The sequence below is a fragment of the Corvus moneduloides genome, chromosome 3, assembly GCF_009650955.1.
Source record: "Corvus moneduloides isolate bCorMon1 chromosome 3, bCorMon1.pri, whole genome shotgun sequence".
In the NCBI taxonomy this organism is placed as follows: Eukaryota; Metazoa; Chordata; class Aves; order Passeriformes; family Corvidae; genus Corvus; species Corvus moneduloides.
Window position 1 is genome coordinate 80,862,567 of NC_045478.1, and position 17,501 is coordinate 80,880,067.

A 17,501-nucleotide genomic window follows, 5' to 3' on the forward strand; every position below is an offset into this window, starting at 1 on the left:
ATTACTGCAGCCTTGAAAGAAAAAAAGTTTCCTAATGCATAAATTATTTCTGAAATTTTATTTTTTTCTGAAAGTAGAGTTATACAGTAACAAATATAAACACTCATTTAACATTTTCCTAGTTTTCTGCTTGACATCAGATGCAAGCTATACAGGAGTTACATTTTCATCCTTAACCTAGAGGTAGACATTGTGTACATTTGTTTTAAAATACTAATAACACTCTTCATTATGCAAGAGAAGTAGTCACTACATGAATGCAGCCATTATAGACATCCCTTTTCCCCATCCTTTGCCCACTTCATTGATCTATATGGAAATTTTCTGGGAGCTGGGAACGCCAGCAGTTTTTCTGTTGAAATGTTACTGATCACGGTAACATCAGTCTAACAGTTGTGATGTCTTGCAAGCATATTCAGGACTGTAACCTTCACAGTCCCTTTCCTTTAACTGACAGTCCTGGTTAAGGAGCTTTTCATTCCCTCCCCTCCAGTGCTGCACTGGACCTTCTGCTGTGATCACACAAGTGTTCCCTCAGTCACACAGAGGTCTAAAAGCAATCCTTCCTTCTGAGAAAATTCTGCCCTGGATCAGCTCCCTGATCTGTTCTGTGTGTGGTTTCACAAAGAGTTACACAAACATAACAGAAAGGTCCGTAACAGGGACATGAAAAACAGGAGCAGCACAACCTAGCACAGCCACAACATATCTGAGATATGGATGTATCGTTTTCCCCATAGTTCCCTGGGGTTTTTAACGTTTCTTGCCAGTCTAGAGTCCAGTTTAAAAAGGAGATCAATCTGATCATGTCTTCTAGCAGCTATGATGCAATAGACTTAATACCAAAACTTCTTTCGAGTTCAGCTGTGTTTTATATTCCACACTGTAACATTATTTTTAGCACAGCCTGTTGTGACAGCTCAAAGGGTAATGGTTTTAAACTAAAATAGGATCGATTTAGATCAGATAAAAGAAAGGTGGTTTTTATAATGTGGGTGGCAAAACACTGGAAGAGGGTGTGCAGAGCGGTGGTGGATTGCCCATCCCTGGAAACATTCAAGGTCAGATTGGATGGGCCTCTGAGAACCTGATCTAGTTGAAGATGTCCCTACTCACTGCAGGGGGAATGAAAATAGATGACCTTTCCAGACTCCTTCCAAACCATTCTATGGTTCTGTGATTATTCTTTGGGCTGCTACAATATTTTTGTTGCTGGATCCAAGGTCCCTCTCCTACTTCCCTACTCCACACTAAGGGAAACGCTTTCATAAGGCGGCCGAGCTGGTGCAAATCACCTGTGGAGCTGAGGATAAAAGATGATGATAGTTCACATTCCACACATACAAGTCATTAGCACAGTGCAGAGATCAGCTTTCTCCAACAGGAGCAAAGCACATAGGTGCTAGCATATGGACAAAATGGGAAATAAGCTCCTTTTTTAATCTTCTCCAGCCCAGAGAGAAAAGTGCCTCGGAATTGCAAAGCATATCTAAGTCACTAGGCTTATAAGTCACCATAATTTCCTCTTTCTGATAATATCTGCATGGTGAAGCAATCTAAAAAGTAATCTTAAATTTTTATAAATTCCCACCCTTCCAAAAATCTGCTGAATCACTGCCTCTCTCTCAGTAGTATCATTTGCAGTTCGGTGGCCAATATTTTAGCAAAAATGATAGCAGCTTTATTCATGAGGAAAACAGGCCTATAATAACAGAATAACGGGCACTTCTCTCTCTTATGAATTGCTACTACTTAAGTTTCAGTGGGAAAGGAGGCAGTAGCCTGATTTTCAGACTGTGAATAAATATTTCTAAGCAAAGGACTACTCCGTTATTATAGGAAAGTTTTATAGTTTGTTGCATGTCAACTATAACCTTGAAATTTACCTACTCAAATACTTCTTCTGTAATTTTCTCCCTTGTTTTCAATCTCTATTTTAAGATTAAACTGGTAATATATACTGTCTCCAGAATATGTACTTTGGGCTTTCTGTCTACAAAAGATTACATGTAATTTAAGGATGGCAATTCCAATGGTCATATTTAACCTTAACAATAGAATCACCATCCAAAACATTTCACAAAAAACTGAAAACCAGCCAAAATCAAAACAAAAGTCATCCACCAAAGTACCAACAGGCTATTTCATTATAGTCAGGGAAGCTTCTCCTGCTTATGATTTCAAAGAACAGTGCACCAGGAAGTGCAAACTGAGAACAGTCAACAGAATTTTGCCAGGCCTCCAAATGAATGCTTATTATTTATTTACACCACAATAGTTCAGGTGCCAAATCCAATCTCCTACCTGTTCATTTAGCCCCCTGCTTCAACAAGAGAAAAATTCACTTTTTAAAGTTTATTTTCCACTTTGGTTTTTTTTTCTGTTTTAAAGACTCCTTGATGGAGCATTTTCTCTACAAGGATAATAGAGTAATCAAATACATTTTAATCATAACTTAGTACATAACACAGAGGAATAAGTTCTCTAAAAACACCCTTCACCAAGAGTGCTGTTTGTTGCTATTGACATGAGGAGTCCCACTGGAATCAAATCAGTCTGAAAATGAAATAATTCAAGGAAAGAAAATGTACCTTTTAAATGGCAACACATGGATATTAGAGCATCACAAAGGGTCTCTGACTGTAAATTTGTGTATTTGTTGTAGTTCATCAGGTTGCTACACTTCAAACAATTTAAGCAGTGCATGTCTCATGTGCTTCTCAAGCCTGGTAGGAGCTTCACCAGAATCAAGGATATTGAAAGCAGGTGCAGAGATCTATACTATGGGATCCAGGTGTAGGATCAATGCATTTAGTCCTCAGTGATCAGGGCAGTGTACACCAGTGCACCGGCTCCCCTTCCTATGTATACATGAACAAGGAAGCACCTGAATTCCAAAACAGCAGTCCATGTGCTGTTAGTATCTACAGTCCAGCAAGTGCAACTAGTTTTTGATTTGGAAGTAAATTTTTTTTCAATAAATACACAGGAATATTAAAAATCAAGTCTATCCTAATTTCAGGCAGTATTTTCAGAAACTTCTGAAATCAGCCAAGTCCTTTTCTGGTACAGTCAAAAGCAGGCAAATTTCAGCTTTATAATGCAACACATTCCTTATTCAGCTCTTCTAAAATAGCCAAGAAAACAAGCTTGAGAACTTCACTTTAAAAATGTTACAGCTGAGCCAACTCAGCAGCAGTCTAATAGCAGCTGTAATCCACACAAAACACAAATCCAAATTATCACTCAAAACCTCTGCAGAGTTATTTGTACTTTTTCTAATGCTTCAGAACTCCTTGATGATTTAAGGTCAAACAAGAAACAAGTGCTACAATTTCAGTGACACATTTCCCAAAAATCAAACTCAACCTTTTAATGTTAGTAACGTTGAACAATTACATTGTTGATGTTACATGTTCAAAATGCAAGTGCAATGAGCCTTACTTCGTATTGCTTCATTTTGCAGCTGTATCCCATGGACTGCTGCCAGAACTTGGTAAAGACAAGTCTTGCTTTGACGTTGGAAGTCTTTTGAAAGCTCAAGAGCAAATGAATGAAGGCTCTTCAGGTCTTGCTTAAGCCTCTTCTCAGCAAGAAGAAAAATATGTTATAAAGACACAAAACCAGCAGTTAAGAACACTCAATCTAACAGCTCAAATTATTATGCTGAGATATCACAGGCAGGAAGAACCTTCTACTTGATGGAAGGAAGCCTTCAGGAGCATATCTTTCAGCATGCTTAGAGAAGGATCCTGCACAACATTTAGCAATGTAATTTCCTAAAAATTTCAGCAAGACTTTATAGATCCTTATTATTTTATCATACCTATTTTGACCGTAACACAGCTACAGGTATAACCAAGTCTCTTTGTTATTTCACCAGACAAAAATAAGTGTGTGTGAACATGTGTGGGCTCTGTCCACTTTTAAGTCATATCCAGAAGCAGCAATGAAAAATCATGATCCATATATCCCTTACTGCTTTCATTTTCCACAATTTGATCAGAAGGTATTTGCTAGGATTCACTCTTAAGTCATTTCTTATATAGGCTAGTTCTATGTCTTCCTATGAGAACAGATATATTTTGAAGAGATCAGAAACTGCTACTGTTCAGAAAAGTATTTGTATTATGGATGTAACTCAGTGTAACATATACGATGAGTCTTTTAAATGTTTGTAAGATCAGCCTATATTCACTTAAAAGTCCACCTAAGAAAAACCAAATTGATCTGATTATAGGATTAGTAAACTTCTTGACATCCAAGTCCTGAAATGGACATGTAAAGCCATCTCTAAAGTGAAATTAACAATACCTTATCTCACAGAAGCACTGTGATGTTTCACTGTCAGCCTGGTACAAAGTGTTACATATTCTGTGACATTTTATTTTTCTGTGAAACTGACTAGTACTGTGGTACTAATTAGTTGAACTAATTAATTCGTTTCAGTGATAAAAAGCAATCTAAACTAAAGGGACAAAATCACTGCATTTCTCACTCTTGAAAGCCACACAATTTAAGTGGGAAGAAGTATTTTTTTGTTATTATGGGTACAGGATGACTGTTCATCTAGACTTTTATTTGGAGAGCTTTGCTCTCTCCTAGTATTCGTTGGCATCTGATAGTTTGCTATCTCAATCCACTGGTATTGCATCACAAGCAGTTCTGCCATTCTAGCTAAACAAAAATGTAAACTACCACCATAAAATTTACAAAGCAGAACCACTGTGATTAGAATAAAACAGAACAGCTCTTTTGGAAGGGACCTACAACAATCATCTAGTCCAACAAGGGTAAAGTCAAGCTGCATCCTTCTGCCTGCTAAGAATCAGATTTTTTCCCGAGACACTTGTCAGTCATTTTATGCAGGCATTCAGTGCTGCCCTGAGAAAAGCTGGTATTTGGTAGTGTCCCTAAAAGGAACTCACTATTCTATAGAGTAACTTCACAAATAAGTACTTCAACAAAGGAAAATATTATGGTACACTGGGAGAACAGTTTCAGTCTCTCTGATGCAAAATTAAAACCTGAGTGAGCACACAGCAAACTACTCCTCTTGTGAGATCTGCCAGAGAGCTCTTAGTAATCAGTGGAGCTCTCAAATGCTTTTTTGAAAGGATTTGCCTATCTGATTAAAGTATATCACAATTATTGTTTTTTAAGGGATGTCTGTATGACAGTCAAATGGGAAATTGTGAAGTTTTGATTACAAAAGTATCTAGCTCAGGTATTAATAGTACTGTGTATGTAAGATCCTGGAGCTCAGGAGCATCCACTTTTACCAGCCTCTCAAGTGACTTTGCAGCCTATTACAGCAAAACCACTATGAAATCATTGTTACACCTCACTGTAAGCTCTGTTGTGAATACAATAAAGCCACAGTTCAGGTTCATAGCACACCATTTTCTGGGGTTTACTATATTTGATAAGCATGTAAATGTTTAGGGCATAGATCATGCCTATGTTATTACTAAATGTCTTTACCTTTATTGCTCCATGCAGCTGGGTTACAACAGAACTCTTCTGCAACTTCATCTGCTGGCCATGAGCAGCATAGAGCTGCAATACTTCTTTAGTGCTTCCTCCAGCCAACCCTTGATACTATTTAAAATTTTTTTTAAAATCACAAAAAAAATCACAATAAAAATCACTTTGAACACTCATGTTTCCTGTTGCATTCTGTCCCTGACAACACCAACTCCACTACAATCAGTAGGGTTGCAATGGTGCCAAGCTGTGCCAATAAAGCCTACTCTGGGTCTTCAGAGATCACAGCAACCAAAGCAATTTTTAAAGGATGTGAAGAAGAATGCTTTCTAGCAGTCTAAACTTACCTATTATGCAAAAGCAATTTTTATGGCCAACTTGAGAAATTTTTGAGACATTGAAATCAAAAGGAAAATAGAAATAATACAACTTTAAATATTTACAGACACGAATGCAAAAAAAGGTATCTCTGTAGAGATTTCTTGTGAAATTCTGCAATACGAAAGAATCTGTATTACAGTAAAAATGTAATTTTGTAATTTTCTGACAGTCCTGGTGCTTAAAATGAGCTGCAAGTTCTTAAGCTACTTTCCCCTGCCACCTGTTGACATCCATCACTCCTTAACCAGTACTAATTGCCTCTTCCTTTGTTTTTGAAATGCACTTGTCTCTTGCACAGACTTATTTCCTGCTTTATTAACACCATACATTCCGTGATTGCAATCCCCTGTTATTTAAAATAGAAAAGAATAGAAGAGTACAACAAAAGACATGAAAGAGCTAAATCTGCTCACACAATGGGTTTAATTCCAACCATCTGATAACAATAGGTAAAATGCAAACATTTAATTGCAGTTTAACTACAGATGATATCAGCAAAAACAGTGTAACATCCTACAGCTGTTAGGATAAACAAAGATTGTATTTCCAAAAAAACAGTACTTCACTTATTGAAACCAGCATTTTCATGTGGCTTTTGCACCTTCACAAAGCATGAATCTTCTATTTACACATGCAACCAGAAGCTCTATACAACAATGCACCACCTTAGTACTAATATCAAAAGTTCTTACAAGAAAGACCAGAAGCCTTTTTTTTTTTTTTTTTAAATTTTTACAGGCTTTAAGATACTGAGACTGACTCTATACAGTGTTTAGATGCTCTGAAAATCTAAGGATTTTCAAGACTCACGTTACTCAGATACAATATTTACAAACAGCTTCACAAAAATGCACAGGAGTAGTGCACCAGAATTAGTATCTCTAATCACACGTGAAAACTTAAGCATATCTATATAAGCAATTGCAGTAGCCAAGCCTTGTTGTTAAGGCAGCTTAGGGTAGCTAAAACCTCCTTTTAGCACCTAATCTGCACCATCTGCACAGATTCCCCTTGACCCTCCACATTTCTCAACACTGACGATAAAAGCAGAAAGGTCGATGCTATTGTTATTGCAGTCATCCCCTCATCACTTCCACTATCAAGTTCATCTTTATTGCAAATGTTGCCTTGATTTTGGGGTTTTCTCCACTAAAATAGTTTTAATATTCATCAGAGTTGTTCATAGGCCAGAACTTGCAAACCTGCGCTAAGGAAAAAATGGACTAAACCATTTTTATAGTCAGCTGTATTATAAGCAGAAGTGAAACTGAACTACTCATAGCTTTCTCCAAAGTGAAATCTCAGTTTTGCAATTAGATCCATTCTGGCAGATTTGGCTTTATGTAAAGAAGGCTGCAGGATCAGGACCTCAAAGACTGCTAATAAAAGCAAGGGCTATGCAGGTAGATAAACAGACTTCCAAATAGGAAAAAACAGGACAAAAGGAGGTCTACCAAGAGAGAATCTGACTTCCTACGTTCAGTAACAACCCTTCCAGTATACTGCTGGGATAACAATAGCTGAGGCTGCAGAACACAGCAGAGGTGCTGAAATTCATCACTGTCTCAAGGATGTAAGGGACGGTCTAGAGCAGGAGATAACAGTTTAATGAGACTGATGCAACCCATAGATAAACACTTACACTGCAAATCCTAATTTATGGCAATCCTCATAAGTTTGTCTCCAAAGCTTCCCAACTCACTCCAGTCAAAACAAATCCAATTAGCTTTTACAAGTTAAGAACGAGACCTCTGTTAACCCTGGTCCCTGTGACTGAACATGTTATGGCTCAATCACTCAGGCATCTCCACCAGCAGATCTGAAGGATCAGGGAAAGACAAGTCAAGGGTAGCAGCTTTTCTCACCAGCACAGCTGGCAGAATATTAGGACATATGGTGCAATATTGCACAACCTTAAATAATACTAATTTCAATTAGTATTGTTTTTAATAGACAGTCTTCACTAAAGGTAAAACTATTTCATAGATCTCAGTTCAGCTCATATTTTCAGATTGCTGGGGCAAATTAACTAAGAAGAGGCAAGTTTTTAAAGTGTATTTAAATACCTGCCTGAATAGAAACATCAGTGCAAGGTTAGCTGCAAAGGATTTCACTTGACATTGTTTCTGATTCTTGGTGATAACACTGCCCACACTCCTTGTGTGTCTACAGGCACCCATTTGTTCCAGCACATTTTTCAATAAAATGAAGGAGTGCTCTATTTCAAAAACAAGGCTTCATTCTCTAATACACAGGCAACTCCTTCCTACATCTGATACACCTCACTGACTAGAATAATTTATTTCTTGTGCTTGTGAGAATAAAAAATAATCAGCTGAAATACTTAAGGCTTTCAGTGAATACTGTAAAGCAGAACAAAGACAATAAAAACATTTCCTCAGAATAAATTAATGTTCTTGTGTATACCCAGCAAAACTCATTTCAGATATACCACCTGTTTCCAGTTAGACTTTGAAAAATGTTAAACCCACTTTTATCCACGGGTGTTAACAAACCCACATGGAGGGCAAATGGCTTCCCTGAGGTCACCCAAGCAGTTAATGTTTCAGCCCAGATTAGAAACTCTTGGCCAACAGTTTGCATCACTACTAATACCCACCACTGGCTTTGCTCCAGCAGCCTAGATCTATACTCAAACTTCTTTAAATCTCTGGAATGCCCCCTTTGAAGGCCCTAAACACTATCACAGGCTGCTCCTTATTTCAGTGAGGATCTAGGAATAACCTATGCTTCTGTTGAAGGATATAAGGAAATGAAGGCATCCAGCTGTTGCAGTATGCTCTGTGACAAGGTACATGTGCAACAATACCTCTTCTTTTCTAGACAAGTGTAACACCACTTCTAGGAACACACACAGCAGAGCATCCCTGGTAAGCCTACTAATAATGAAATGTCTCTCCTGCACTCTGTGAATAGTTCTTCTAAAGCATCATCGTAATTGTGTTTAAAAAGTATTCCTGAAAAGTCTGCCATTGTCTTTTAGACAAACATGTCCCCTGTAAGAAGAAAGAAATATTCCATATTTAATGCTTCCAGAGTCATTCCCTCAGTTCAGTTTTATAGATCTAAAACAATAGCAAATATTTAAATTTAAGCAAATTTCTAATTACTTAATCAGCCTATCATTACTGCTACCATTCATGATTTTGGAATGAAAGAAACACTGAGCCTTAATCCCTTCAACTGAAGAGTGCAAAACCTGAAAAGAGGAAGGCAGATTTTGATGTCTTTTTTTTCTATTTCCCCAAGAATTCTTATTGAAAAAAATGAACAACAGTCACCTCTGCAAGTTTTAGATGGAGAACAGCATTTTCAGTTTCCAGGACAACTATTCTTTCTTCTTTGGTCTAAGGAAGAAAACCCACCCAAATACACAAAAATTAAAATTAAAAAAATACGAGTCTGATTAACACCGTTTCATTCTGTTAGGCTTCATTATCATATTCCAGTGTTTCTCAGACTTCTGAGATCAATGGACCACCTACCCCCATCTCCTAATCACAGTATTTATATACGAGCATGCAAAAATTAGGATAAACTCCTAATATTCATTTATTTCTATCCTTTCTGTTACACTGCTTGCTAGTGGGGGTACACGTTTTAAACCGCTTTTGCTTTGCGAAACCACCTCCTCCTGGCATTTTCCAGAACCCTGGTTCTTGGGAAAGCACTATTTCATTTATTTATACATGAGCATGTAAGTTTCCATTTCCAAGGCAGCACTATGAGAGATCTTCGACGGTGGCGCGGCCAGACGCTCCCTCAGCACAGGGGCGCCTCCCGAGAGCGCTGAGCGCCCGCCCGGGCCGGCGGCGGGGCCGGGGGAAGGAGCGCGCTCACTGCTCCCTCTACTTCTATCGCAGCCCCAGCTGGAGCAGCCTCCCCGAACACGTGGGGGCCCAACAGGCCGCCACAGGCTGCCGGATTCGGTGTCGCCGCCTAGGACCGCGCAGGATTTGGGAGCGCCCTCCAGGCCCTCCCGCCCGGCGGCCGAGGCGCGGCCCCGCAGCACGTGCCCGCCCGCAGGCCCCGCCCCTGCCCCGCCCCTCGCCCCCTCACGCGCAACCGCTGCTCCAGCTGCCGCAGGCGCTGCGCCCACACGGAACCCGGGTCGAGCCCGCGGCGGGGCCACATCATCCTCCCGGGTCCCGCGCCGAAGCGGAGCAAGAACTCCCGCGGCTCCGGCTCCAGCGGGGATTTAACCCAGGACGCGTCTGGGGCGGTAGCGCGGCTGCCATGGCGACGGGCCCGCCTCTTCCCCGCCCAGCGCTACGATTGGCTGAGCGAGCGCCACCGCCTGCCAGGCACGCCCCGTCCCTGAGTGGCAGGGCCGCCAACCAATCCGCGAGCAGGGAGTGGGGACGGGGCGGGGCCATGGCGGGCGCCTGTGACGGAGAGCGCCCCCAGCAGGGCGGCTGAGCAGGCACCGGGCGTGCTGTCCGCTCCGTGTCCATTATCCAGAAGGGCAGCGGGATCCCTCCGCCTGCAGCGTCTCCGGGGACAAGTGACCTCAGAGGTCTTTATCCATTATCCAGAGGGGCTGGGGGATCCCTCCGCCTGCGGCATCCCGTGGGATAAGTGATCTCAGAGACCAAGGGCTAGGGCAGGGAGTGCAGGAATAGAAGGAAAGCCAGGAGCTCGCAAGGCTGGTGTACGGATACCGGGTTCCGGGGCCCAGGGGCACAAACGTCACACCAGCACAAAGGGAGAGGAGGAGAAGGACAGAGCCGAGAGCTCCCATACTGGCTACAGGACTTGCCCCCTAAGCAGTTGGTGATGTGTGCTTTGGGGTAAGGCTGTAAGGGCCACAAAGAAGATTAAGGGATAGGAACATCTGTTAGATGGAGTGTGCTGGGGGATGTGCAGCCTGGAGGAAGGGAAGGCTGAGGGGGATCCAGTCAATATGTGCAAATACCTGAGGGGAGAGTATGAACACCACAGACAGTGCTCTGTGGTGCCCAGCGGTCAGGACAAGAAGCAGGAATGTGAGGGTAGTCAAACACTGGCACAGGCTGCCCAGAGAGATGATGGAGTCTCCACCCTTGGAGCTATTCAAACCCCAGTTAGACCCAGCCCTGAGCAAGCAGCTGTAGCTTTGACGCTGGGCTGGACGATGCACCACGGAGTCTGTTTAGTAACTGTGAACACAGCCGGTGTTAGAAGCACAAAGCCTGTGGGTTCAGGTGGTGTGGGAGTCCTGAGAGGCTGCCCAGAACAGGAGCTATTCATCCCGGCTATGGCTAGGGGTCTCACACTGAGGTTTCCAAGGCGAAAATGTGACATACATTAGCAATACTATTAAGCGATCTACTGTATTGCAGTGAGAGATTTACATGGTCTTGAAAGCAGTCATACTTTCTGGCTATAAAATATATAAGTATACCAGATACAGACATGTCAGCTTCTTGGAAGTGGGAAATAGCACTATTTTTGCACTACAGTTGTTTCAGGTTGTTTTTTTTTTTTTTTTTTTTAAACCAAAACCACCATGATAATTACAGAGGAATCCAGTTCTGCAAAATAGCAGTCTCAAGTTACTTTCTGCTGAACATGGCAGACGTGCTCTCATGCAGGCAGTAGAAAATCCAAAGACACACACCAGTGAATCCCGCCATGTGTGGCACAAAAGGGACAGCGCTCCTCTGCAGAGGAACCCAGATACAGCCCATCTATCACAGACCAAACCAAACACGCCTGTGCAGCTCTATCCACCATCTTCTGGGATCCTGCATCTTCAACAAGTTGCTAGAATCTGTAGCCTCCGTTTAAAAAAAAAGACCCATCTGAACAGTTGCAGTTGGGTTTGGCACACTAAAGTGTAACTCAGCAGTTCCTCCTTGCAACTAGTTCTGCTTTGATGAAAAATGAGAACTGACAAATGGATGCAGGCTAAAAAGAGTTCAAAAGTGCTGCAATGATGTGGATGTTACAAGATGTTGGCACTAAGTAAGGCAGACAAGATTTTAATCAACATCAGCTATTTTGGGGAGGATGACTTAGTTGCTTGCAGGGTGTGACTCACAGTTCTTGACAATGAGCTGTGATTTTATATGTAATGCTTGTCCTGCAGCAGCAATCAAGTCGGAACAATGGTTTTTTCCAGCAAAACTCAACTTCATCTCAGAAAGATCACCTCTGAAGTGTAATGGTTAATCTCTCCCTTACTGTGGATTTTACCCACTCTTAATGAGATTAAGGATCTTGTTTCTGTAGGTTGTAACAATACTTAATTTACTATCACTCTTTTAAGTAGTAACCTAAAACTGAGCATCCACTACTCTAATTTAGTAATTTCTCTGAGCATCTCTGAAGATCAAATAGTACTGAAAATTGTCCCATCAGTATAAAAACAACAAATCACAGAATGATGTGTAACTCATCGTAACAGCAGCAAATCTCCTTAGGGATCTTCCTTCTGTTTCCAAAGCTTAGGAGAGGTTGCTTGATGGGCAGGTAACAAAACAGCCTGTTGGTGAGACCTAGGCAAGAAACGAATATAAAATCCAGATATCTTCTGGAAATGCTGCCAGACTGTAGTCCAGCACACCCTTCTACACTATTATCAGCTTTGAATAATATTTTTTCCCTAAACTTTTACCAACTTGATCCTGTATTTCCCCTGCAAATGCAGGGCCCTGCCATATTACAGATCCTTCTGTGGAATTTCAGGGCCAGAAATTTAATGGAATTGTCTAAATCCACATTTAACTCTTAATTTTAGCATCAGTGAAATACCATATGTGGATTATAAATCTGTCAGTGGATTATAAATCTTAGGATACTGTTAAGTAGGCATTGTCTTGCATACTTCTGATGCATTTCCCTTTAACCCCAGCAGTGGAAGCAACAAGACCTAAGAGGTTCCAGTTTCGGCAACTTCTGCTGAGTTGTCCATTACAGCATTCCTAAATGCAATAACAAGAAACACGAAGGGTAAAAGAGCATTTGGGAAAAAGACCAGGAAAGAAGGCCGTTACCCCTCTTCTGCCAAACACAGAGAGATTCTGCTGTATGCCTCTGCATTTTCTACTGGCTGTATGAGGTGGCATTCTCCATACTCAGCAGATGGTAATTGAGACTTCTGTACTGCACAGAGCCTGTAAACATTATTTGGTGAAGCTGTAAATACTTCATTCCACATTTTTTGGGAACTGTAGTTCAGTTCTGAGCCCCTGTCAGTAACAATAAACTGAGATTCTCTGGGCGGGTGTAGTGCACTGTGGTCTCTTTAAGTTTAGCTGCCATGACAGCTGGGAAAGAAGTCAGCCAACTCCAAAATTTAACCTGTGAGGCTTTGCCTTCTGGGCCACACAACCAGTATCTGACCCCAAGAGAGCAGTTTCCTTTGATTAACAGGAGGAAGAGCCAATCCTTATTGTCACTGAGTGTGTTTTAAGACTGTTATTACTGAAGCTCATTTTTTACCAGCAGTATGTTTTGTGTTATCTAATTGAATTAGGAGGTAAAGAACAGTCTTCTTTATTCTGCTACTTGTGTAGTCACTGCTTGATTTACAAACAGCAATCTGTATGATCAAATATATTGCTTATTATTTCAGGGAACAGAATGCATACTATGGACTTTGTCAACATCTTCCATTTCCCTGTCTTTTCCTCAAAAAGCAGCAAGATTGTAGTACAGACTACCTAAAGGAGTTGAAAAACAGTGTATATGGATGATAGGTGCAGAAGGGAGAATTTAACACAGGTGTTGCCTCTCGGAGGCGTAGCGACCTGGTTCAGGAACGGTACGACGACCACCTCAGGTTGTTCGGGCCATCAGCTCACAGGCACCAATGTGGTGGACGGCAAATGGCGTTTATTCATGGGTTACATAGGGTTAAATAACCTGGGTTTACCGCGTCACTTCCTTCTGGTCAGGTATTACCTGTAGAGGGGAGGGGTTCTACCTGTCCCGCACAACGCGATATCTTCCGAACGCCTGTCCCTAATCTCCTACATTCCCCCCCCCACCCCCCGAATTATCCACACACAGGTTTAAAATAATTAGTTTTGTAGAGAGCTGACTGCATATGTAACTATAACTTCACAGTTATCACCGTGTCAGTAGAAACACCAAGAACTATGCTGCCCCGGCTGCCAGCTCACGCCCCTAAAGCAAAGCAGCTGCTGCACTGCCCAACAGCATCGCACGGGTGTGCTCACTGAGCAAACCTGACCTGAAGGCGTAGCCCAAAGCTTTCTCCCACTGAAAATGCATTACCACTTCTGCACATCACACACAGTTCCTCTCTCAAACCCCCTGGAATACTTTGGTCTGGAAATAAAACGTTCTATGACAGAGTTCACAGCTGCAGTAACTACAGACTCATCAAATACACCACTTTTTGCTTGTGCTGGCTCTTTTCTCTTGTTTAGACTGAGGGGCTCATACAAGAATGGATTGTTTCCATTTTATTCCAGGCTAGACATTCTACATTCAAAATTAAAAGTTGAGTTCTTTTGAGATTATAGGTGGCTCTCAATCCCCATCTTCAGCATATGTACAGCTACAGCAGAAGGCATCACAGCACTTCACAGGGGCCTGGCTCCCTCCCCAAGCAGAGCTTGAACTGACTCCCATTAAACCACAGCACTCCCAATGGAGACTCTTCATATACTATTTACTTTTCCAAAAGATGCCATGTTCTAGGTTACTCTTTGCTGTTAGAAAAACAACTTTGCACTTGAGAAAGATACAAATACAGTATGACTAGTCTGTAGAGTCGACCCCACTGATGTTTACTACTTCATAAGTTGCTGGTTAAGCTGTAAAAATCGCTTCTTTCAAGTCAGCACTATAGGTATTAAACAACATTAGGCTAAGAAATTCTCTCTGGTTAGGGAAGGTCAGCCTCCTTTGTTGATTTTCCATGTAAAATTAATTTGAGGTTTTCATCCACTTATTAGGAGATACACTGACTTTGCTTGTAAATACATTTTAGGAGGGAAGGCAAGGCAAAACATATTAAGAGCCCCTCTGGTTTATGATGATGTTGTTAGGAATGCAGAATTAAATAAGAGTACAAAAAACATTTAATGCAAAGTTAAATACAATACAAACTTTATTAAAAATAGGTTGCAAGTGAAATACAGTAGAAATGGGAAACTACAGCAGTTCTGATGTTTTTCAAATAATGCACAGACAAATATGAAAAGCACTTTTACACATATTCACACTTGACCCGAATGCCCAATAGCGGCCAAATCCACTCAACTGAAGGTTATAGGTATTTTTTTTGCTAAGCCTTTTTCAGAGTCTAGCAGCAACAGTAATTCAGCCACAGCATAAGTTTTTTTCCTCAAGAAAAATTTGTCACTGTAAGGCTGCTAGTGTTCTCAAGATAAATTGGGAGAGGCTTGCTTTTCCTGATGAACAGACATAGCAAGCATGCAGATCCTTCATTAACACTTTGAACCAGTTTAATCTTCTACTTCATATTTAACAGGTGAAACGGTAAAAGCACACTTTCAAATAAGAAACCTGAAATACGTAAAAAATATTTACACTCCAATTTTCATTAACTTGCATTTATTTATCATACAACTCTTATTAAAAGTGATTTCTTTCCTAAGGCAGTGAAAGTCTACCCCTTTGTATTTGGAAGTGTGCACAAATCCCTAAATATATATTTATAAGAGAACAATATGATACAGGAAAAAAAATCATCTAAAGCCAGTAAAGGGCTTTGTCAAATAGAAAATTTGTTTGGAATCGCAATATATATTGTCTTAACATCACACAATGAGAAAGATTCTGATGAGGTCCTTATTCCCAACATCATCAGCCACATAAGCATAGCTGAAGAAATAGTGGGAGGAAAAAGATTAACAATTTAAAATTAAATAAGGCTATAACAGTGTGAAAAAATAGCTTGAACTGCCAAAAAGGCTTTCAGTACAACAGTAACAGGATGTCAGTAAAGCCAGCTAGACTGAAGAAGAGCTTGCTAGCAACTGCTTCTCAGTGTGAGCAGAGATGGTTCCTTGCCAGCACACCAGCCCTGTTAATGACCTTACAAACATTCCCACTTCCAGACTGCAGCATTGTATTTGATGCTTTACACTTCAGTCTTCTTCTCTAATGCCAATTCATATCTCCATAGAAAAAAAATAATCTATTGCTGAACTGGTAATAACAGACTTATCAATACTGTTCCATGCCTAATTGCCCAATTTCTCAGAAAACATACCCATCTGTTCTGCTCACCTCGTAACTGGAATCCTTGCCTTTAACACACTACTAACATTTTGGTCCTAGCTGATGAAGGGCCACTAAGTGTAGCCTACTGTCTATTGCTTATGTAATTTTTAATGAAACAGTTATCCAAAGGTTTTTCACATTTTTCAAAGTCTGAAGCACATATAGTGGGGATGCATCAACATAGACTTTTGCATAACTACAGGTAAAATCTTAGGCATCCATTTTAGACCCAACAAGTACATAGGAATAGAAACATTTTTATTCCAAGATTCTATCTAGAGAATGTGTGTTATGCCAGTACTGAGTAATGGTAAGATCTGTATTGATATGCTGATCCTTCTATGAACACCATTCAGTATGTAAAACTTGCATATGAAATCTTATTTAAGGTGGCCCAGACATTGGCTTCTTGTCAAACAACCTAAAATACTAATTGCTAGTGCAGTTTAGTTTAGGCAGTTCAAGCTATTCTCACTCTCTCTGCTCAGCAGCTAAAACAAAAGTGTGTCTGTAAAACACCAGGAAACAGAACTTATCTTTGACAAGTGCTACTTGGTCTGGTGCAAAAGAACTTAACCCCCAAAACAGAAAAAAGTTACCTTCACGTGATTCATATCTTTAAAATCTTACAGTGCTTTCATTGTATAAACCACAAGCTCCTGGCAAAGTCATCAGTTTTCTTGCTATTGCAACATCTCTAAGTCTTAATTAACAGTCTTAGATATAGAGGAATCAAAGTCAGTCCTTTCAGAAAACATTCATTTTCTGTTCATACTTAGTAGTGTGCCCCCAATCTCAATCCCTCAATTTGGAAATCATCCGTTACATCTCATAAGGTGCTTTAATCTTATTTTGTGTTCAACTCATTTTCCAGTTCCATTAGTTTCCTAGAAGCTTTTACTTTATTGGATACATCCTGACCCTGTGAAAAAAGTCGCTGGCGTTCCCTGAACGTCAAGTTTTCTGGTGCTCCAGGTAAATCTGCATCTTGACTGGAAAGGAAACAAAAAGTATTTTTTATAATTCTCATCTATAAGATCCTTAAACATAATAATTCTTGATGACATGTAATGACAGCTTCTTTGACTACAGCAAAGGAGTCTTTGTTTCTGTTCTGAAAGGTTTTGTTCCTCACACATACCTTTAACTCTGACATTGTGCTATCACTTAAGAGAAATTTATAACTTGACCATTTATTGCACGTCAAAATAAATGGAAAGGCTGGCCAATTTTCAACATGAATGGCAGGTATAAAGTAAGGCTCTCTCTGTATTAGCACAGCATTACTGCTTTGGCTAAACTAGCAAGCTTTTCTGTGGTGGCACATTTCTAAGAAAAAGCACTGTGTGAGACATATATACAGCCTGTATTATTTATGCTTATTACAAGTTTGGTAAGAATCCCACTGG

General features: G+C 40.5%; 2 protein-coding genes across 27 annotated transcripts in view; both read right to left on the bottom strand.

The window, feature by feature from the left end:
• Positions 1 to 10,114, bottom strand: part of KIF25 (kinesin family member 25) — a 42,349-nt gene extending 32,235 nt beyond the window's left edge. Inside the window, exons 1-4 of one of the 5 annotated variants that reach the window (XR_004238826.1) lie at positions 9,949 to 10,114; positions 9,171 to 9,236; positions 5,485 to 5,601; positions 3,445 to 3,583 (exon numbers count right to left, since the gene is read on the bottom strand). Coding sequence is in view for 4 of the 5 variants with exons in the window: in XM_032102405.1 (XP_031958296.1) it covers positions 3,445 to 3,583; positions 5,485 to 5,601; positions 9,171 to 9,236; positions 9,949 to 10,026 (400 nt within the window). In the remaining variant the exon portion in view is untranslated. The remainder of the gene's footprint in view (positions 1 to 3,444; positions 3,584 to 5,484; positions 5,602 to 9,170; positions 9,237 to 9,948) is intronic. The other 4 variants (XM_032102405.1, XM_032102403.1, XM_032102406.1 and 1 more) reach the window with 4 other exon arrangements.
• Positions 10,115 to 14,928: 4,814 nt separating this feature from the next.
• Positions 14,929 to 17,501, bottom strand: part of AFDN (afadin, adherens junction formation factor) — a 119,597-nt gene continuing 117,024 nt past the window's right edge. For all 22 annotated transcript variants that reach the window (XM_032102419.1, XM_032102409.1, XM_032102415.1 and 19 more), the window contains one exon: positions 14,929 to 17,084. In XM_032102419.1, coding sequence (XP_031958310.1) covers positions 16,940 to 17,084 — 145 coding nt within the window. In that variant the 3' untranslated portion in view covers positions 14,929 to 16,939. The remainder of the gene's footprint in view (positions 17,085 to 17,501) is intronic.